This window comes from Rhinichthys klamathensis, unplaced genomic scaffold (assembly GCF_029890125.1).
Source record: "Rhinichthys klamathensis goyatoka isolate OS25496 unplaced genomic scaffold, OSU_Roscu_1.1 h1tg000446l_1, whole genome shotgun sequence".
Taxonomy (NCBI): domain Eukaryota; kingdom Metazoa; phylum Chordata; class Actinopteri; order Cypriniformes; family Leuciscidae; genus Rhinichthys; species Rhinichthys klamathensis.
In genome coordinates, this window is record NW_026606941.1 from 282,155 (window position 1) to 302,854 (window position 20,700).

At 40.4% G+C, this 20,700-nt stretch overlaps 1 protein-coding gene across 1 annotated transcript in view; it reads right to left on the minus strand.

Moving 5' to 3' along the window:
- Nucleotides 1-415: 415 nt before the first annotated feature.
- Nucleotides 416-20,700, minus strand: part of tnn (tenascin N) — a 44,864-nt gene continuing 24,579 nt past the window's right edge. The window contains 11 exon segments of the mRNA XM_056236463.1: nt 416-1,114; nt 2,412-2,575; nt 2,657-2,821; nt 2,951-3,047; nt 3,166-3,317; nt 3,474-3,612; nt 6,624-6,754; nt 7,080-7,343; nt 8,871-8,914; nt 8,916-9,090; nt 17,513-17,776. Coding sequence (XP_056092438.1) covers nt 989-1,114; nt 2,412-2,575; nt 2,657-2,821; nt 2,951-3,047; nt 3,166-3,317; nt 3,474-3,612; nt 6,624-6,754; nt 7,080-7,343; nt 8,871-8,914; nt 8,916-9,090; nt 17,513-17,776 — 1,721 coding nt within the window. The 3' untranslated portion in view covers nt 416-988.

The window sequence follows — 20,700 nt, forward strand, 5'->3', positions numbered from 1 at the left end:
ACAGACCTTGTTTTGTCTCATGATCCAGCTCACACTAATGCAGGAGGGGAAGGTGGGGAGAGGAAATATAACAAACCCCATTTCAAAACAGTGATTCAGCCATGGACTGATGAGGGAAAAATGAAGCACGCAAAGCTGCAGGCTGAACACATGAGACATAGAAGAGCCAATGCAGTCCTGCTCCTGCTGAGGCTGATATGCCTCCTCCTGATGTCAGTTCCTCTATAAGAACAGTCATTTTACTGCTATGATCTAATTTTACACTTCTGGTTACTCTGAGGGCAACCGGCCCACTGGAGAGACAATGACGTTGAAATGCTGCAATATGTGGTGCAATTTTTCTAATTTCCCCTTATTTTTGGCTGTAGAGCCAGTCAAAACTGATCCTCATACGTGTATGAAAGATGCCAAATGCTTTTTATTTCAACAAACTTTATTTCTGTAAAAATATGTGACACTTAATTTGGTGTCTGTGTCAGGAATCATAGTACAACTACAGTACACATCCAGATGGAAGACATTATAGCTTAGACTTTATTATAAAACGTCTTTTTTATGCATGACATTCAAATGTTATCATAATTGTCAAATATTATGATGGGGGAAAATCATTAATATCCATTAAAAAAATTGAAATTATCATACAGTACAAAGTCCTTTGTTGCAAAACACTGTAATAAAATAAAAAAAGAGGTTCTGTAAAGGTCATAATACAATATGCCCTTACTTATGAAAAGCACCCTTTGAGTAAGGAATGGCACTGTGATGTGAGTTTTCTTTCATATACAGTGTGTATATGTAATACACTAAATTAAAGAACTAAAGCCTATTCTATTCAAAAATCTGCCTTTTGTAACATGATACAAAATACAGTTACACAGCATATAATCTACATCTAAAGTGGCTTTCCTTATATGAAGATCTATTCTAACCTGGTTGGATCCAATTCCCACACGTTTTTGATTTTGTAGTTTTTGTCAAGTGATTGTTAATACACAGCTACCCTCCTCTTCAGTGACCTCTTCTGTCTGCCCGCTGCGCCCACTGGGCGGATCTTAATTTCCGCAAAGTCAAGAGAGTGCAGGTGCCCCTTCCATGGCTCCCAGTTTACTCCCTGGAAGACAAAATCAGGAATGTATTTAAGGCATTTTACTAACATTCATGAACTCATTAATTATATCATTAGGCAGCATCTCTGAGAAATATAAAGCAGTATTTTTTCTGTTCTATTGCCAGTTCAAAAGTTTAGTGTTGGTAAGATTTTTAAAAGTTTTTAAAAGAAATCTCTTATGCCACCAAGGCTGCATTTATTTGATCAAAAATACAGTAATATTGAGAAATATTATTACAAATTAAAATAAATGTTTTCTATTTTATTTCAGCATCATTACTTCAGTGTCACATGATCCTTCAGAAATCATCCTAATATGCTGATTTGGTGCTCAAGAATCATGTCTTAATATTACCAGTGTTGAAAACAGTTGAAAATGTTTAATATTTTTGTCGAAACCACAATAAAAATGTTTTCCAGGAGAGTTGAAAAGAACATCATTTATTTGAAATAGAAATCTTTTATAATATTCCAAATCTGTCACTTTTAATAATTGAATGCGTCCTCGCTGAATACAAGTATTTTCTCATCATATACTCACCCTTGTTGTTCCAAACCTATGTGAGTTTCTTTCTTCTGTTGAACACAAAAGATATTTTGAAGAATGTTGGTAACCAGACAGTTGATGGGCCCCATTGACTTCCATAGTGTTTTTTTTCCCTTTATACAAGTCAATGGGTGCCGTCAACTGTCTGGTTACCAACATTCTTCAAAATATCTTTTTGTGTGTTCATCAGAAGAAAGAAACTCTAAAAGGTTTAGAACAACTTGATGGTATAAGTAATGACTTTTTTTTTTTTTTTTTTAATGTCCTAAACTATAGTGAATATTTGGGCCATTTTTATATAAAAAAAAAAAATTTAAATGCCAAAGAAAAGTTAAAGTTTTAAAAGTTGGTACCCCTTAACACCTAAGCTTAGTATGACATTTAGAAAAACATTTTCTTCTCTTTGTGGGGCCTAAAATGTTGTTTTCACTCCTCAATGAAAAAACATTCAGTATAACCTTCCTGTTAGCCTCACAGAAATAAGGGCTCTAATGGAACATAAATCTCCAACCAACTTGAAAGTATCGTCTTATTTGTGAACTTATGAGATCTGATATATTCAGGACACTGCTTTTCTTCTGAATTATTGGGCTATTCTTTGTAAATGGGTTGGCTTTAAATCCTGCCTTCAGTGTTGTAATTTGAGAGCTCCCTCTGCTGGTCATTACATCTCATTACATGGCATAACTACAATACAGATCCCTTATTTTTTCAAAATATCAGTCAGCTTCAAAACAAATCATCATAACTCACCATACTGTGTCTGTTATCCCCAAATCTGCCGTTCAGATTGGCCAGGTGGCAGTTCTTGTACCACCAGGCACCTTGGTGAGTCAGAGCACAGTTACCAAGAGCAATGTCATTGTCTGAATCAACTGTGGAGAAAGATCCTCCCTGGTGGTAGGTCATGGCATCACCTGTGCACAATGTGTTATTAATAAAATGACTTTGCTTCATATAGCTTGGTAGGCATAATCAGATTACATAATCCAACTCACCAGCGTTTCCTTTGTAGTTGCCAATGGTAAGTTTAAACTTCTGTTTGGATGGTGCTACTTTGAAGTTATCGTAGACGGCATATTTCTGCTCTGATCCCATGCCCAAATCGAAACGCACCTCATACTGTGTAGGAGTATTAGTCAGCTCATGGATCTTCTCCAAGCCTGGTCAAAAAAAAAAAAAAAAAAAAACTCAGAGCAGCTCAAATCATTATCTAGTTCTGTATGAACCGAAGACGTGGCTAGGTGAAAGGTTTCAATAAGCATATTATGTGAAATCTTTATTGGATATACCGAGCCAAAATTCATCTTTCAGTTCTCCAAAGCCTTTCATATAGTCTCTCCAGCGCTTCATGAAATCTAATTTGCCGGTGTTTCGTCTCTGGAACACCTGTGGTCGATGCATTGGGTAAGTTGTTAAATACAACACTCATGCTATACTGTAGATGCAAATTAAATAAAAAACTGAAGACAGGAAGAATATTTCATAAATGAAACTTAGCACTCACAATCCAGCCACCACCATCAGTCGTCATGTCACAGTACACCTGCATGGTTCTACTACGGTTGCTATTGATGTAGATTGTGTAGATGCCACTCTCCATGTTTCCATTCCTCATAATCTGAGTGCAGTCCATTGGGAACGGGTAGGCCACACCCACTACAAATAGCACCAATTCAATGAATCAATGATGCTTTTTATTTCTATTAACTTTCTTTTATTTAATATTTAGTACAAATAAGGCTTGGTGATATGTTGATACACTAGGAGTCAAATAAAGGTGTGAATGAAGGAATATGGTATTGCATATATTACCTGTACTAAATATTGTCTCCACTACCCTACTCCTCTTCGAGCCCCGGTAGGCAATAAGGGTCACAATGTACTTTTTCCCCATTGCAAGGCCAGAAAGAGCAAATGTATTGTCCTGCACAGTCAAAGTTTTTTCCAAAGTCTAAAACAATAAAGCAGATAAATTAATCAAACAAAGAAGAACTCAGTTGTCCCAAAATGACAAATGTCTCATAGTATCATATCAGATAGGCCTACTAACAAACAGAACAGCTACAATTTAAACGGGGAACACTTTACAATAAGGTTCATTAGCTAATGCTTTGGGTATCATATCTAACAAAGAACAATAATTTTTTTACATCAGTTTATTACAGCATTCATTTCATATTAAAATAAAATACATTCACTACTGTTCAAAAGTTTGAGGGAAATTAAGAAGTTAATACTTTTATTCAGCAAGGATGCATTCAACTGATCAAAAGTGACAGTAAAGACATTTATAATGTTACAAAAAAGTTCGGTTTCAATTTCAAATAAATGCTGTTCTTTCGAACTTTTAATCAAATTAAGTGGGATTCTAACTATTAATCAAATAATCCAAAAATGTATCACGGTTTCCACAAAAATATTAAGCAGCACAACTTTTTTCAACTTTGATAATAATAATAAATGTTTCTTAAGCAGGAAATCAGCATGTTAGAATGATTTCTAAAGGATCACGTGACATTGAAAACGTCTAGGTTACGACTGTAACCTCTGAGAACAGGGAACGTGACACTGCGTTGATGGCGCTATGGGGGAACGCCCTCTACGTGAATCGGTGTCTGAAAAGCTATCCAATCACGGCAATCGATATTGACCAGCAACAGCCTATGACGTCACTACTAGCGCGACCCAGAAGTATAAAAGGGGCGCCTAGAGAACATGTCATCCACTTATCGTATGAAAGGATTGTTCAGCAGGCATAACCTGCTGAACAGTCACAACATTACAGTCGTAACCTAGACGTTCCCTTTCGAAAGGGAACTCGCACTGCGTCGCTGACGCTATTGGGAACGATATACAATCCAACCATGCTGAGGGGAGGGCATGCCAATTATGGCTTGTGACAAAAACTGTCAGAAATGGCAGCTATTTCACAGAAAATGCTAAGGAATACTCCCCCTTCAGGTCACATTCAGGCTGTCAGTGACATTATTCCCTACGATCACTGCCCAAGCTATAAGCCTCAAAGTGGCCTCTGAACAACAGAAGGCCTACCAAGGCCGCTCAAAGCCTTGGAACCAACAGCTTCCATGGAAGGGGTTCCTTTAAGGGAATATGGCCAGGGGGTCCAAAAGGAGTCCCGTCCAGTCACTTTCTGAGGGGAACATACGTAAAGTCAACCCCACATGCCACCAGGGAGGCTGACCTGGCCAAATTTACTGACCACAAAAGTCTTGCCAACAACCTGTCTGTTTCCTAAACAGAGTCTCTCAAAAAATCCAATAGGGAAAAACCTATTGCAATTAATGGCAGTAGTTCACTCACTAACCGGATCATAGAGACAGGCATCCTTGAGTGTAGAACTCAACATAGCGCTTTATAACCCTTGCAAACGAGGAGAGTAACTCTACTTGATTCTGGATCTACACAGCGTTTCAAAGCCCTGTGGAGGCTGGGCACTCTAAAGGGACCCTAAAAAGGGGGGCGCCTCCAGCTCTTGGGCTGATCTATCACGGAGGCCTTGTGAGAGTCCTTCGACCTTCTGACCAGACTTAGGGAGTTAAGTATTCAAACAGAGCGATCCTCAGATAGATTCTGGAACACTATGCTCAATCTGATAAGTACTGACCAGGCTCTGGGCTAAAATAAGGGAGGCTCCATGGGGCCTGCAACATGATATTTAATGCCTTTGCAATGCTAAGCATCCAACTCGTAGGGGAGCCGCCTTCAAGGAGGTCTGTTAACGCCCAAATACTTGATAGCGTGGACATTACCTGATGCAAGAAGCACCTGAGGTGTGGAAAGTGTGCAGATTCGGACCGCAGTGTTATGCAAGATTTAATGCAGCAGAGTTTGCCTTCGCCCTCTCTGAACTTTCCCATCATCGTCTTGATGGAGGTGCCAAAGAGTTCTTTCTCCCCAATGTCATCCAAGTTCAACCACGGATGCCTATCCCTGACCACCATCACCGCCATCGAGTTTGTCTGATGTTTGTTTGGTGGCCCGGAGAGCTAATCTGTAGTGCGGCGCAGCTCGTTTTCACTGCGTCAGGGGAAAGATCCCGACCTTAGTCCAAATCATTCAGCAGATCAGCGTGGTATGCTTGCAGCACTGCCATTGTGTGGAAGGCATCACCAGCCAGACCCGCCATTGCATATGCCCTGCCATTTAAGCGTAATTGTTTGTTTAAAAGGCAGGGCCAGAGCACTTGGTGTCGATGCCTCTCCAACCGCGATGGCGATGGATGTACGCTGAACACGGGTTCTTCCATGCATTTTCGATCTCATTGTATAGATCGGGCACAAATGGAAGGCTTCTTTCCAGCCATAACGCTCCAACTCATCATACGCGGGGCAGGGTGGCTGTGAGGGTTTGAGTTGTAAATCCTATTCAGCCTCATCAGCCATCTCCTGCTTTCTTGGGCTGCCAGCAGAGCACTCGCTGTCAGATAAGAGGATGTTAGTGACAACACATCCTCATCCGGCAGCTCAAATTGGCGAGCCGCTAAGGGGCGTGATAGATAAACAACTCTCTCAAACTCCTCAGCGAGCTCCCTCTGAAACCCCTCGATTCTAGTCTCTGCTCTGCCTCAGCGCGAGCGGGACCTGAATCGCCTGGCACAGATGTCGGTCCCTCTTGCCTCGAGAAGAAGGCCAGACGAGAGCGAAGCACAAGAAAAATCTTATAAACGGAAAAATGTGACAATTTTTGGTAAATGAGTAAATCTCTCTCTCTCTCTCTCTATATATATATATATATATATATATATACACACTGTATATAGTAAAATAACTAAGTAAATGAAGAAATTAACAGTAACCTACATTAATACATGCAGTAAAGTATTGTTTATTGTTAGTTCATGTTAGCTAATGCAGTATTTAATCTTACCGTATAATACCTTGTAAAGTGTTATCATTAAACAGATACAGTATGCAATTGAACAACTTTGTGTGTAGAGCAAACCTGCATGCTGCCATCCTCAGCCCTGTAGGTCAGGATGTAGCCATCAATATTAGCCTGAGGAGCTTTCCATGTAATAGTGGAGGTTTCAGTCTGAACATCAATGGCTTTGAGATTCTTGGGTGCATCAATCTCTGCGGATCAACAAAAAGTGCTTGGTTAAATGAAGTCGACATTGTGTCTGGAAACGGTCATGAGAAAACAACTCCTTCTAAATGAGCTCTTAATAGATGAGAAATGCGTAATGCCTCTCCTTATAACTATGAGAGTTAGCCTTCCAGTTAGTGTTGAAAAATGATGGATTCTTCCTCTTTAAGCTTTCTGTGCTGAATTAATTCAGTTATCACTACTGCTGAGACAAGACCTTAGCAAAGACCTTCGTCATGCTTCATTTGACATTTTTAGGCAGAAGACGAAAGCACAGGCACAGAGCCACGCTGCCTTCATGAATCAAATAACCTGTTTCAGCTTCTGTTGTGGCTTTTCTGCTTGAGCGAGAGCCTTTCACAGCCCAGACATAGACTGTGTAGAGAACTCCAGGCTTCAGACCAGTGAAACTGTAGGAGGTGCTGTCAGCTCCTACTCGAACCTCCTGACCGAAGCCATCTATAGAGCTGTAGCTCAGCATGTAGCCATCAATGTCAGCCTGCACCCTGTCCCAAGTCACCGACGCCGAGTCCTCTGTCACCTCTCGGGTTAAGAGGTTAGTAGGAGCATCTATGTCTAAAAAGCAATTTGTACAACAGTGTTAATGCTTCAAGGAAGTACTGACATTTGTCTCCTTCAGTTATTTTTCCATTTTCTGGGATTCATCTCAAGATTAAGAGTCGACCAGTGAAAGATATAAAAGAAATGAAAAGGTTTAGTTGTGTGAAGACATCTATGTACATTCTATATGTTTGTCAACGAGTATAGGACTTAAAGGTAACGTGATTTCACCAAATAGAACATGTTCATGGATCAACATTCCAATCAATCAGTCAGATTTGAGGGATAGCTTTACAGTTAATGTCAATCTATAGGCGTAAAACAAGGGTTAGGGGCTTCTACATCATTCTTATTTACCAATCCTTTCCCTCTGATTCTAGGGATAAGTTATGTGTTGGGTTAGGTTTAGGGGTAGGAATAGAGTTAGGGCTATGTTTTTAGACAGGAATGTTGACCATGCCTTACTTTTCAAAATCACTGCAACCAGGACATAAACTAGTAAACCTGTAGGGGGCGCTGTAGTTTTCTTCAAACGTCAAGGCTTTCTAAACATTCTCACACTCAACTTCTTTACTTTCATATTCAAATTGCAATTCTGCATCCAGTTTGTTTCCTCAATTCTAATTATTTTCAAATTCAATAGCTTGTTTTCATATGACGTCACGCCACTGCGTTGCCATGTCGCGAAATGCAAATGGAGGGCAGGAAGTGATTTGCTGTATTTAGAAAGCACTATAACAAACTCAAAATGCCTATGTTTTGCGTCTTTTATGGTTACTTAAATCGATCAAACCACGAGGAGTTTTTATCGTGTACCAAAAGTTGTTGTTCATAAGGGGGGAAAATGCAAGAAACCTACGTCTGCGGTCGGGAGGAGCCGAATGGGAAAATGCCCGTGTGTGCAGTGATAACTTCATCAAAGTTGAGTTAATACAACTTATATGGCTATGTTTGTGTAACGTGTAACATTTACAAACTTTGTAAAGTCAAAGTATGTCTGTAAGACGAGGTAGTTGCTGATATCTACCGCCCCGATGGCAGGAAAATCTTTCAATTCAGTTGAAAAATCGCTACTCTTCATAACGCAAGGATCACGTCCAACATATGTTTGATTTTTTGTTTATATCTTTCTCTTGTAATAGCGTGTAAAGTAGTACAGTACGGACTTTCCTCCATCTCGTCCATTGCGCTCTTCACTCCCTGCCCTCCATCTGAATTCCGCGCGTCATCATAATCACGTGACTGAAACCCAGCTATTCTGAATGGTGGAGAACATTTAAAAAATGACATCACTTTTAATGCACATTTCTACATTTGAGCCATGCATGATTGAACAATTTATCTGTAGAAACATAAGGCTACGTGTCTGAGTACAGCACAATAACTGAAATTTAGGGAGGGTAATTTAGTGCATCAGAAGAAAATCCACTCACTGAAAGGTCTTATTTAAAGCGTTATTATTTCTGCAAACAGATAAATGGTCCAAAACAGAGAACTCTGTGTTAGTTTGCATGAGCCGATTGGTAGATGCAATTCAAAAGCCTGTTAATGCTTCTGTTGAGCTCTTTTTGCTAGAGCGAGGGCCCTCCAGGCTTCAGACCGGTGAAACTGCAGATGGTGCTGTCAGCTCCTACTCGAACCTCCTGACCAAAGCCATCTATAGAGCTGTAGCCATCAATGTCAGCCTGCACCCTGTACCACGTCACCGACGCCGAGTCCTCTGTCACCTCCTTGGTCATGAGGTTAGTAGGAGCATCTATGTCTAAAAAGCCATTTGTACAACAGTTTAATGCACCACATTGCTGCATTAAAGCCATGCAGGTATAGGCAGTGCAGCAGAGGAGAAGATGATGTTTGTCCATGTAAAGGAATGCATCACTGAACCATGAAGAGGTGTGATGGCCCCGATGCAGCCACACATCAGTGAACGGTGATGTCGCACACATATATGCAAACACTCATAACTCAGATTTTCTTGGAAATTATCCTGCACATTCTTAGGTTTTACTCATTCCCTCAATGGTTTCTGTTCATATATTTATTTAGCAATAAGATGCAGACATTGTTTATTTATCATTAAGATTTATTTGAGTTACAGTACACACATTTATTAATATTGCTTTCTTTGAGTTTAAGTTACCGCTGTGTTGCTGAGGAGTGGATGGTTGGAGGGTTCGGATGGTGATCGCGTTCGGATGGTGATCACCAGTTTCGTTTGTGGTCCGTGCGAATTAAGGGCCGGCATACCGCTTCATCTGCTATTTTTAGTTCCACTTGCCGCTACCAACCAGCAGATTGACTGTGGGGGGGAGTCGAAGGGTTTGTGTTGGTATTGTCTTTTCTGATTGCTTGTACTTTTCCTTAGATTTATTATTGGTGTTAAGATATGCACTTAATTTGTAGGATAATTATGTAACCGGCCTCGGTATTGATTTTGTTATTGTATTGTGAAGTTTGTTGTTTTTGTCTTCCCTTATGTGTTAATATGGACTAGTCCGTTTGTATAAATGTGTCCCTGCTGTTTAACTTGGAGATCAGTTTAGTTTGTCTTCTCACGTACTCAGTTGTTTGAGTTTAGTTAGTTTTGTTGATCTCTTTTATAGGCCTAAACATTTGATTTGATTATTTGGACTTTGTTTTCCTGTTGAATCCTTTGTATATGATTTCTTTGATTTAGTAAAATATGTTTTTGGGAAATATTTCTATGTCCCTCATTCCTTGACTGCTTGGTCCCTCACAAGTGGTGGCAGCGGTGGGATCAGCCAGTAGGGGGCATAGTTTCCCAATATATTTAATTATTATTATTTTTATTTTATTTTTTTCTTCCCTGAGATCAAGATACTCTATATGCCATGAACCGGGGAGGAAGGAAAACCGTCTCAAAGCCTGCTCTAGCAGAGCAGAGTGAGGAAGTGTTCCAGGAGTTGGTGGAAGATGGAGCAATGCAGGAAGTAAGAGAGGTGGAGGAGCTGGAGCCTGGAAGCAGAGAACCCACACTGGCAGACTTGACAAGCCTGTTCCGAGCACACATGGCAAAGATGGATGCTCAAGAAAGCCACAGGAGTCAAGAGTATGTCCAGCAGGAGCGTCGCTTTAAAGGTCTTCAACACCAGTTTAGTCTGTTGCAGCTGGAGGTGCAGGCTCGCACAATTCCAACTCCTAATCCTCTGCTGACTGCTGGGGACCCCTTGGAAGTTTCTGATAACGGGGAAGCTGTCTCAGGCCGTCCATTGTCCCAGTCCAGTACCCGTCGGAAGGATCTCTCAGAAACCCGTGATGTAGGTCAGTTTAAAGAGCCAAGACTTGAGAAGTTATCTGAGTCGGATGACATTGTGATTTACAGCGACACGTGGGAGCAACATCTGCAACACATCCAGGAGGTTATGCAGCGTCTTCAGAGAGCTGGGTTGACCGTTAACCCACACAAATGTGCTGTGGCAAAGACTGAGACTCAATACCTGGGATTTGTCATTGGTGGTGGGGTGATCAGGCCACAGGTGGAAAAAGTCCGGGCCATTGAGATGTGTCCACGGCCACAGACTCGCAAGGAGTTGCGATCATTCCTGGGCATGGCTGGGTTCTATAACAAATTTATCACCAATTTCTCTGGCAGAGCTGCAGCTTTGACTGATATGGTCGGTTCAAAATGTCCAAATCAGGTCAGATGGACGCAAGAAGCGGAAGCAGCATTTCAGGACATCCGAACCGCCTTAAGCAGGAATTCTTCCTTGCATAATCCTGACTTTAACCAGCCTTTCATTCTCCAGACGGATGCTTCGGATAGAGGCCTGGGCGCGGTATTGTCGCAAGGGGCTCCTGATGCTCGGCGGCCCGTTGCGTTCCTCAGTCGCAAACTCTTCCCTAGGGAAGTCCGTTATTCCATCGTGGAGAAGGAATGTTTGGCTGTGAAATGGGCGTTGGACTCCCTGAAATATTACCTCATGGGAAGGGAATTTGTCCTGGAGACGGACCACAAGGCTCTGCAGTGGCTTCAACAAATGAAAGACACCAACAGTCGAATAACCCGTTGGTACCTGGCCATGCAGCCCTTTCGATTCTCTATTCAACATGTCCCTGGCAGAGAGAACTTGACGGCGGACTACCTTTCCCGCTGTGCCAGTGACATTGGTGAAGGGGAGGAGTATGTGATGGCCCCGATGCAGCCACACATCAGTGAACGGTGATGTCGCACACATATATGCAAACACTCATAACTCAGATTTTCTTGGAAATTATCCTGCACATTCTTAGGTTTTACTCATTCCCTCAATGGTTTCTGTTCATATATTTATTTAGCAATAAGATGCAGACATTGTTTATTTATCATTAAGATTTATTTGAGTTACAGTACACACATTTATTAATATTGCTTTCTTTGAGTTTAAGTTACCGCTGTGTTGCTGAGGAGTGGATGGTTGGAGGGTTCGGATGGTGATCGCGTTCGGATGGTGATCACCAGTTTCGTTTGTGGTCCGTGCGAATTAAGGGCCGGCATACCGCTTCATCTGCTATTTTTAGTTCCACTTGCCGCTACCAACCAGCAGATTGACTGTGGGGGGGAGTCGAAGGGTTTGTGTTGGTATTGTCTTTTCTGATTGCTTGTACTTTTCCTTAGATTTATTATTGGTGTTAAGATATGCACTTAATTTGTAGGATAATTATGTAACCGGCCTCGGTATTGATTTTGTTATTGTATTGTGAAGTTTGTTGTTTTTGTCTTCCCTTATGTGTTAATATGGACTAGTCCGTTTGTATAAATGTGTCCCTGCTGTTTAACTTGGAGATCAGTTTAGTTTGTCTTCTCACGTACTCAGTTGTTTGAGTTTAGTTTGTTTTGTTGATCTCTTTTATAGGCCTAAACATTTGATTTGATTATTTGGACTTTGTTTTCCTGTTGAATCCTTTGTATATGATTTCTTTGATTTAGTAAAATATGTTTTTGGGAAATATTTCTATGTCCCTCATTCCTTGACTGCTTGGTCCCTCACAAGAGGGTAGAGGATCTATCCTTTTCATACCGATACAACAAATGCAGAATGCAGATAGCAATTGCTATTATTTCAACACATTCTCATCCCAAGGCGTCATCTAACTGACACTTTTGACCATGCGTCAATATATGGAGGGATTATTGGGTCAGATTGAAAACTAAAAGTCTAAAACTAAAAGTCTTAAACTAAAACCAAAAGTCTAAGTTTGAAACTAAAAGTCTAAGTCGAAAACTAAAAGTCTAAGTCAAAAATGAATTTGGTATTTAGGATTGGGCATTTGGTATTTAGGATTGGGCATTTGGTATTTAGGATTGGACATTTGGTATTTAGGATTGGGCATTTGGTCATTTAGCCATTTAGGATTTAGGATTGGGCATTTAGGGATTTAGGATTGGGCATTTAATCATTTAGCCATTTAGGATTGGGCATTTGAGGATTGAGGATTGAGGAGTGTATGCAAATAAGGAGGCGTGGCCCAAATACTGGAGGCTGGGTTTGAAATGGCTGGTGCAGATGCACCTTATGGACAGCAGAGGGCGCTCCAGTGCTAAGGAGCACACTGTAATGAAACCAAACTAGCGATACAAAATATAAAACTCTAAATAAATAAAACTCTAAATAGCGATACATTCCGCTCTATTCGCGTTTGGTGTGAACGCAGCATAATAAACAGGCTGCGACGTCAAGATTGCAATGTTGGAGTGTGTGCTGCAAAGTTCAAACTGCAAAGTGTGTATATTTGTGTACACTCGCAATAAAATACAACATTGTGCTTTTGTCACACTCTAAAATCTTGTCAAACTGTAACCTACAACTGTCACCCAACCAAAATCACACACACACACACACTCTCTCTCTCTCTCTCACACACACACACACACACACACACACACACACACCTAGTTCGTTCGCGCCCACGCCTCCCCCTCTCTCTCTCGCGCGCACACACACACTCCAGCATTGCAATCTTGATATCGCAGCCTGTTTATTATGCTGCGTTCACACCAAACGCAAGTAGAGCGAAATGTATCGCTATTTAGAGTTTTATTTATCTTTATACCGTGTATTCTCCGTGTAAATTCGTGCACCGAACCGTGACGCCCGTAGGCTACCGTTTCGGTTCAATAGGAATACATGTACCGTTCCAGTACCCCTATACAACGCTGTCATTAAGTTGAAGTTATCACATTATAAAGTACAGTCCTCGCTTAAGACCTGCTCACTCGCTCTGTTTGGTTTCATTACAGTGTGCTCCTTAGCACTGGACTGACTGGAGCTCCCTCTGCTGTCCATAAGGTGCATCTGCACCAGCCATTTCAAACCCAGCCTCCAGTATTTGGGCCACGCCTCCTTATTTATGGAGGGATTATTGGGACAGATTGAAAACTAAAAGTCTAAAACTAAAAGTCTTAAACGAAAACCAAAAGTCTAAGTTTGAAACTAAAAGTCTAAGTCGAAAACTAAAAGTCTAAGTCAAAAATGAATTTGGTATTTAGGATTGGGCATTTGGTATTTAGGATTGGGCATTTGGTATTTAGGATTGGGCATTTGGTATTTAGGATTGGGCATTTGGTCATTTAGCCATTTAGGATTTAGGATTGGGCATTTGGTATTTAGGATTGGGCATTTGGTATTTAGGATTGGGCATTTGGTCATTTAGCCATTTAGGATTTAGGATTGGGCATTTAGGGATTTAGGATTGGGCATTTAATCATTTAGCCATTTAGGATTGGGCATTTGAGGATTGAGGATTGAGGAGTGTATGCAAATAAGGAGGCGTGGCCCAAATACTGGAGGCTGGGTTTGAAATGGCTGGTGCAGATGCACCTTATGGACAGCAGAGGGAGCTCCAGTCAGTCCAGTGCTAAGGAGCACACTGTAATGAAACCAAACAGAGCGAGTGAGCAGGTCTGGAGCGAGGACTGTACTTTATAATGTGATAACTTCAACTTAATGACAGCGTTGTATAGGGGTACTGGAACGGTACATGTATTCCTATTGAACCGAACCGGTAGCCTACGGGCGTCACGGTTCGGTGCACGAATTTACACGGAGAATACACAGTATAAAAATAAATAAAACTCTAAATAGCGATACATTTCGCTCTACTCGCGTTTGGTGTGAACGCAGCATAATAAACAGGCTGCGATATCAAGATTGCAATGTTGGAGTGTGTGTGTGCGCGCGAGAGAGAGAGGGGGAGGCGTGGGCGCGAACGAACTAGGTGTGTGTGTGTGTGTGTGTGAGAGAGAGAGAGAGTGTGTGTGTGTGTGTGTGATTTTGGTTGGGTGACAGTTGTAGGTTACAGTTTGACAAGATTTTAGAGTGTGACAAAAGCACAATGTTGTATTTTATTGCGAGTGTATACAAATATACACACTTTGCAGTTTGAACTTTGCAGCACACACTCCAACATTGCAACCTTGACGTCGCAGCCTGTTTATTATGCTGCGTTCACACCAAACGCGAGTAGAGCGAAATGTATCGCTATTTAGAGTTTTATTTATTTTTATACCGTGTATTCTCCGTGTAAATTCGTGCACCGAACCGTGACGCCCGTAGGCTACCGGTTCGGTTCAATAGGAATACATGTACCGTTCCAGTACCCCTATACAACGCTGTCATTAAGTTGAAGTTATCACATTATAAAGTACAGTCCTCGCTCCAGACCTGCTCACTCGCTCTGTTTGGTTTCATTACAGTGTGCTCCTTAGCACTGGAGCTCCCTCTGCTGTCCATAAGGTGCATCTGCACCAGCCATTTCAAACCCAGCCTCCAGTATTTGGGCCACGCCTCCTTATTTGCATACAATCCTCAATCCTCAAATGCCCAATCCTAAATGGCTAAATGATTAAATGCCCATCCTAAATACCAAATGCCCAATCCTAAATACCAAATTCATTTTCGACTTAGACTTTTAGTTTTCGACTTAGACTTTTAGTTTCAAACTTAGACTTTTGGTTTTCGTTTAAGACTTTTAGTTTTAGACTTTTAGTTTTCAATCTGACCCAATAATCCCTCCATATCAATATGCCGACGCACATGGTACCCCTTAAGCGTCAATATGAGACGCTCATCCTCGAGCGTCATCTAACTGACGCTTTTGACCATGCGTCTAAATCCGACGCACATGGCACCCTTTAGCGTCAGTTAGATGACGCTTCCGTTATGGGTAGGTTTAGGTTTGGGGTAGGGTTAGTGTTAGACCACTAGGAGGCGCGTCTCATATTGACGCTTAAGGGGTACCATGTGCGTCGGCATGTTGACGCATGGTCAAAAGCGTCAGTTAGATGACGCCTTGGGATGAGAATGGGCTGATTATTTCCCATCACAGTTTGACTTTATTTCCCTCTTGGATCTTGGTAAAGTTTTTAATCTTATCTGATGCTGGTTGCTGCTTTAAAAAGTTGAGCAAAAATAAATGACTTTCATTAGTGTAAATTTGGAAATGCTCTGTGCTTATGAAAAGTGCAATTTTCTCAAATTAGTGTTCAGCTTGATTAATGCAGCCAGCAGGTTCTGTTAGAACGTTGCAATTCATCATTATACGACACAGAGACGGAAAACAAAACAGCACCGAATGCTGCTGTATAATAGTATTTTTAAAAACATGTCATATAAATGTCTTGTATGAATGCTTTAATGCTTATGGGAATTTATCTATCAAAACTAACAAGAATTTCTTGCAAGCACTGCTTTTCTGTCAGTGTCTGTGTTGTTGTGTGAGCACAAAAAAGAACTGGTCAATCAACACTCCTTTATGAAATGTGGCAGCATTTGTATCAATATGTATATATATATATATAATATTTATCATTTTTATGCTGTTTTTTTTTTTTTTTGTCATTTCAGTAACCTCCAATCCAATCCACATTATTAAAATGTAAACTAATCGTTCCTGAACAAGGACAATAAAAAAAAGCTACTGTTTGACTACCTCAAATTTGTTAACCTGGGGTGCGTTTCCCGAAAGCATCGTTAGCCAACTATGGTCGCAAGTTGGTCGCAATTTCCATTGAACTCTATTGGTAACGACGGAACTTGCGACCATAGTTGGCTAACGATGCTTTCGGGAAACGCATCCCTGATCGAAACTTTGCATTTAATTTGAAGATTTACACATTAAAGTGAAGTATTTGCACCGAGCAAACATGTTTCGAGAGGAGTGATGGGTGAATTATTGTGCAATCAACTGTAAATTATATATATATTATTAACATAAAATCAGCATTACTACATTACATAAAATGTCTGAAGCTAATTAAGTCAGCTACAGAAGCAAACATTATGCAACGCTGTCATTTGTAAGTTCAGGCACCAGCTACTATAAGTAACATTTCCTACCAAATTAGCTAAACTTTAGATTCCTTGATTCCTGTAAGCAAAACCTTAGATATTCCACTTGTTAAAGGCTGTATCAGTCTTTCATAAAAACACAATGTAAACAAAAATAGACAATGAGGCTCACACTTTAGTGCACAGATTTCTTCTAAAGCTCTTTAGATGCTGTAATGTGAACAGTGATAAATGGTTATGGAAACCCAACAGAGGATACGCATGGGTACATTTGTTATATATCCAAGTGCTTCTGTTTGGGTTGTGTTTCCTGACTGAATGTCAGCTGCTAATGCACTTAGACCATCTGGTTTACCGTCTACATCACCCACTGGAGAAATAACTTTCTTGTTCTCACTTTTAAACTTGAATTTCTATGAAGGAGTCTTATTATTACAAGGTTGGCAGTTTAAAAGAGCTGAAAAAAACACTTGTATATGTGTTAATGATGCTTCGTCTTATGGAAAATTAAATACTAGAAAATGATGGCTCCACAATATGCGGTTGAAAACTGGTAGGTTGCTGCTGCATGCAACACTGATTCCCAGATAACATAAAGATAAAATGCGTACTGTGCGTCTGCTAAATGCACAAATGTAAATGTTTTCTGCTAGGAATGCATGCAAAGGCCTTGTTGGAGAGACAAAAACTCTGCCAAAAGAAATAAAATCAAGCAAGGAAATGACTGCTTAGATGCACATGAAAGCAATGAATATCTTAGAATGCCACTCTTCCATCCACTGAGAAACTAGAAAGATCAAAGCCAAGTGGCAAGATCTCTTGAGGGAATGCTTGAGATGAGGAAATAAAAACAGAGGGTAAAGCCCCAAATCCTCACCCAGAAGGTGAACAGCTTACCCGTCTCGGCCTCAGTCATGCTCTTCCTACTGGAACGAGAACCCTTATAGGCCCAGAGGAACACCGTGTACAGGACTCCTGGCTTCAGAGAGGTCAGCTGGTAAGACGTAGCGTCCGCTGCCACTTTAATTTCTCGGCTGGTGCCCTCTGCAGAGCTGTAAGTCAGCATATAGCCATCGATCTCAGCACGAACACCATCCCACGTCACAGTTGCGGAGTTCTCTGTCACCTCCCTGGTTGCCAGATTGGTTGGGGCATCAATGTCTGTTATATAAGATAAGTCAAGGCATTCAGATAAAAAAAATTAAATCAACACTTGTTGCACCAAAAAAAGAGAAAACATTTTCTAAATTAGTATTTTGTCCAGCAAAAATATTTAAACAATTTAAATTAATATTTAGATTCTTGCACACAATAAAAATAAAAGCAATAATATGTACATGAAATATTTATGATAAATGTACTAATTACTCACAATTGCATATAAAAAAGACCAGATTTCATATAAATTCTCAGATTTTTTGTTGCATACATTTTATTTTATTGTTAAATTATTTATTTAAGTACCGTATTTTAATGAATAATTTTTAAATAAAATATTTGATATTTAAATATTTATAAAATGCACTTTTTGGGGGATAAATCTACTTTAAACATAATACATTTACTTCCCACACCCCCATATTAAATGGATTTTAGTTACCTGACAAAACATTTTTACAGTGAATTGATTCTTTGTGAATTCATTGATAGATGGCAAACTTGTAGTATTTTGTATGCAAGGAAAAGTAACTGCAGGAACAAGATGCTGTTTTTGTATTTCATCAGGCTTATGGATTCTCAATTATCAAGACCTGAAGAGCTGAGGATGTGCACAGGGTCATATAGGCAGTGCGGTAAGCATTTGAGAGCCGTTTCACTGGAACTAAGAGAGTGCCCATGCAATGCAATGGAGGAAGTGAGGAGACAAGGAAAAGCAATCATCATTTAGGTTACCGTTCTGTGACTGCGGCAGGGTTAGCCGAATGTCACCATGCTATCCGCATCATGGAAACTGATTCCTGATGCCTTCCAGGATTGCTAGAATCCACAGCTCTCATTTTATGCTCACTGATTGCCAAGGTGGGCTTATCATGTTTGACTCATCTGGGTTTTAGACATGGACCAGAATACAAAACAACACCTTACACTGGACAGCAGACAATACCAATGCTAAACGCATTTGTGAGACATTGAAAACTTCATGATACTGCAATTGCCTGGTCAATATCCCATTACACAAACAACCACTCATGAGCCACATTATGTGCCAAGCAGCTCTTTTCTGTGTTATTTCTTATACACATAATACAGTATGTGCTTTATCAAATAGCATGTGGCCAGAGGGATTGAGCCAAACTGTCAAATGTATCTCTATTCCTGTCTCTGACCACTGAAGTATAGTCAAGATTTGAAATATTTCTCCCAAATTTCTCTGGACACATATCAAGCTTCCAGGCCAGGGTACAGCAGGGGAGAGCAAATAAGCTGGAAGCACTTTTCTATCCAATCAGGGCAGAATTCATGTCTATTTCAAGATGTGCGATACGTTGTGAAGATACATTGCAATGCAAAATGATGCACAGAAAACGGTGCGATTATTCAATGACTTGTGAGTGCATTCATTTCATCTGCATTGCATTTAGCACAGCATATAAGAAAATAAGCTTATACTGTGATGAATACACTCAATATAAGTATAGAGCTCGGGGTACGAAAGACACAAGTAACTCCTTAGCATGCTTTATTAAACTAGTGCATCTAATGTAGATGTGCATGTGTTATGTAATAGAATTAAAATATAGCTTTAATAAATTGATCAAATTTGTCCAACCCGATCTCAAGGCAATTTTACGAGGTGGCTAATTCGTACGAATTTGCGAGATAGCGTTGAATTTGTCACTATACCATATGGTACACTCTGCATTTGTTTTTGGTAATGGCTTTTATTAGAAAAAGTTTTCTGAAGTTAAAATAGGCCTTTCTCAAGAGAAAACAAACACCTGAACCATTTGTTTTAATGATTTTGAAAGCCCTTCCTGGTAAATAAAACTTTAAAGTAGTGCAGATCAAGATGTGAGGTCTTGCTTACCCCAGGACATTAAGTTCTTTGAAGCAGTCCAATCCAATGATTCTTTCCACTGAACAAATGATGCATTAAACTCCCTTGTGGTGGCAGAACCACACCTGATCGTTATGGAGGAGGTGAGGACACGTTAATTTCAGGGAAGTACAAAAGTCTGCGGCAGATTGAATGTCTTCAATTGTAGAAGAAACATCCCCTATAGAGCAATTTTATTCTTTTTATAGAGGCAGTCCTTTCATTTAATTTAAAAGTTGTTTGTCTATGGTTCCCAGGAATTAAAAAAACAACTAACTCAACAGTGCTGTTCAAGTCATTGATGCTAAAAGAAACCCGTTTTTTATGTTGGGTTATTATCCCCGGGTTCCTTGTAAAGCCCACAATCAGATCTATAAATTTCACTGTTCGTTCTCAGGTCAGTCTGAATGCTTCAGTTGTAAAACATAAGGAATTCTACATTAAAGAGTATGGTCGCCCTACATCGCATTGGATGGCAAGAAGAATAATATACACTCTGTGATGCACAAGTACAAAATATGTCATGTCCATGAAGAAGCATTGAAAAACCATTTCCTATTCCTACGGTTTGGTGAGACTAAGTGTGGGAGTATCTGGTGCTGTAATTCATAAGTTGCTGAGCAGAGGGAAAATCCTGTCTACTGGAGGCCTCTCTAATAGCTGCTGTAGCTGTCAGGAATAGACTTAAAGGATGTAGTACTACCGTAAATTTAAAGGCACAGTCAGGTATTAAATTCACACTAACCCGAGCACTTTTTGAAAATGAGAATCTTGTTGAGGCTCAGATTAGGTGTGCGCAACAGAAATAAAATATTAAATGTGCAATAACACCTGGACTGGAGCCACCTCACCCAGACTATCCTGCCCTCTCACTCAAGACGGATGAGATTTTAATCCCGCCGCCGCGATCATATCACCCTCTACAACCTTCACCGGCTCTCAGTCAAACACAGGATCAACTTCAAAATACTTCTCCTCACAAACAAAGCACTTAATAACCTCGCCCCTCCATACCTCTCCGTCCTACTAACCCGCCGCCACACTCACG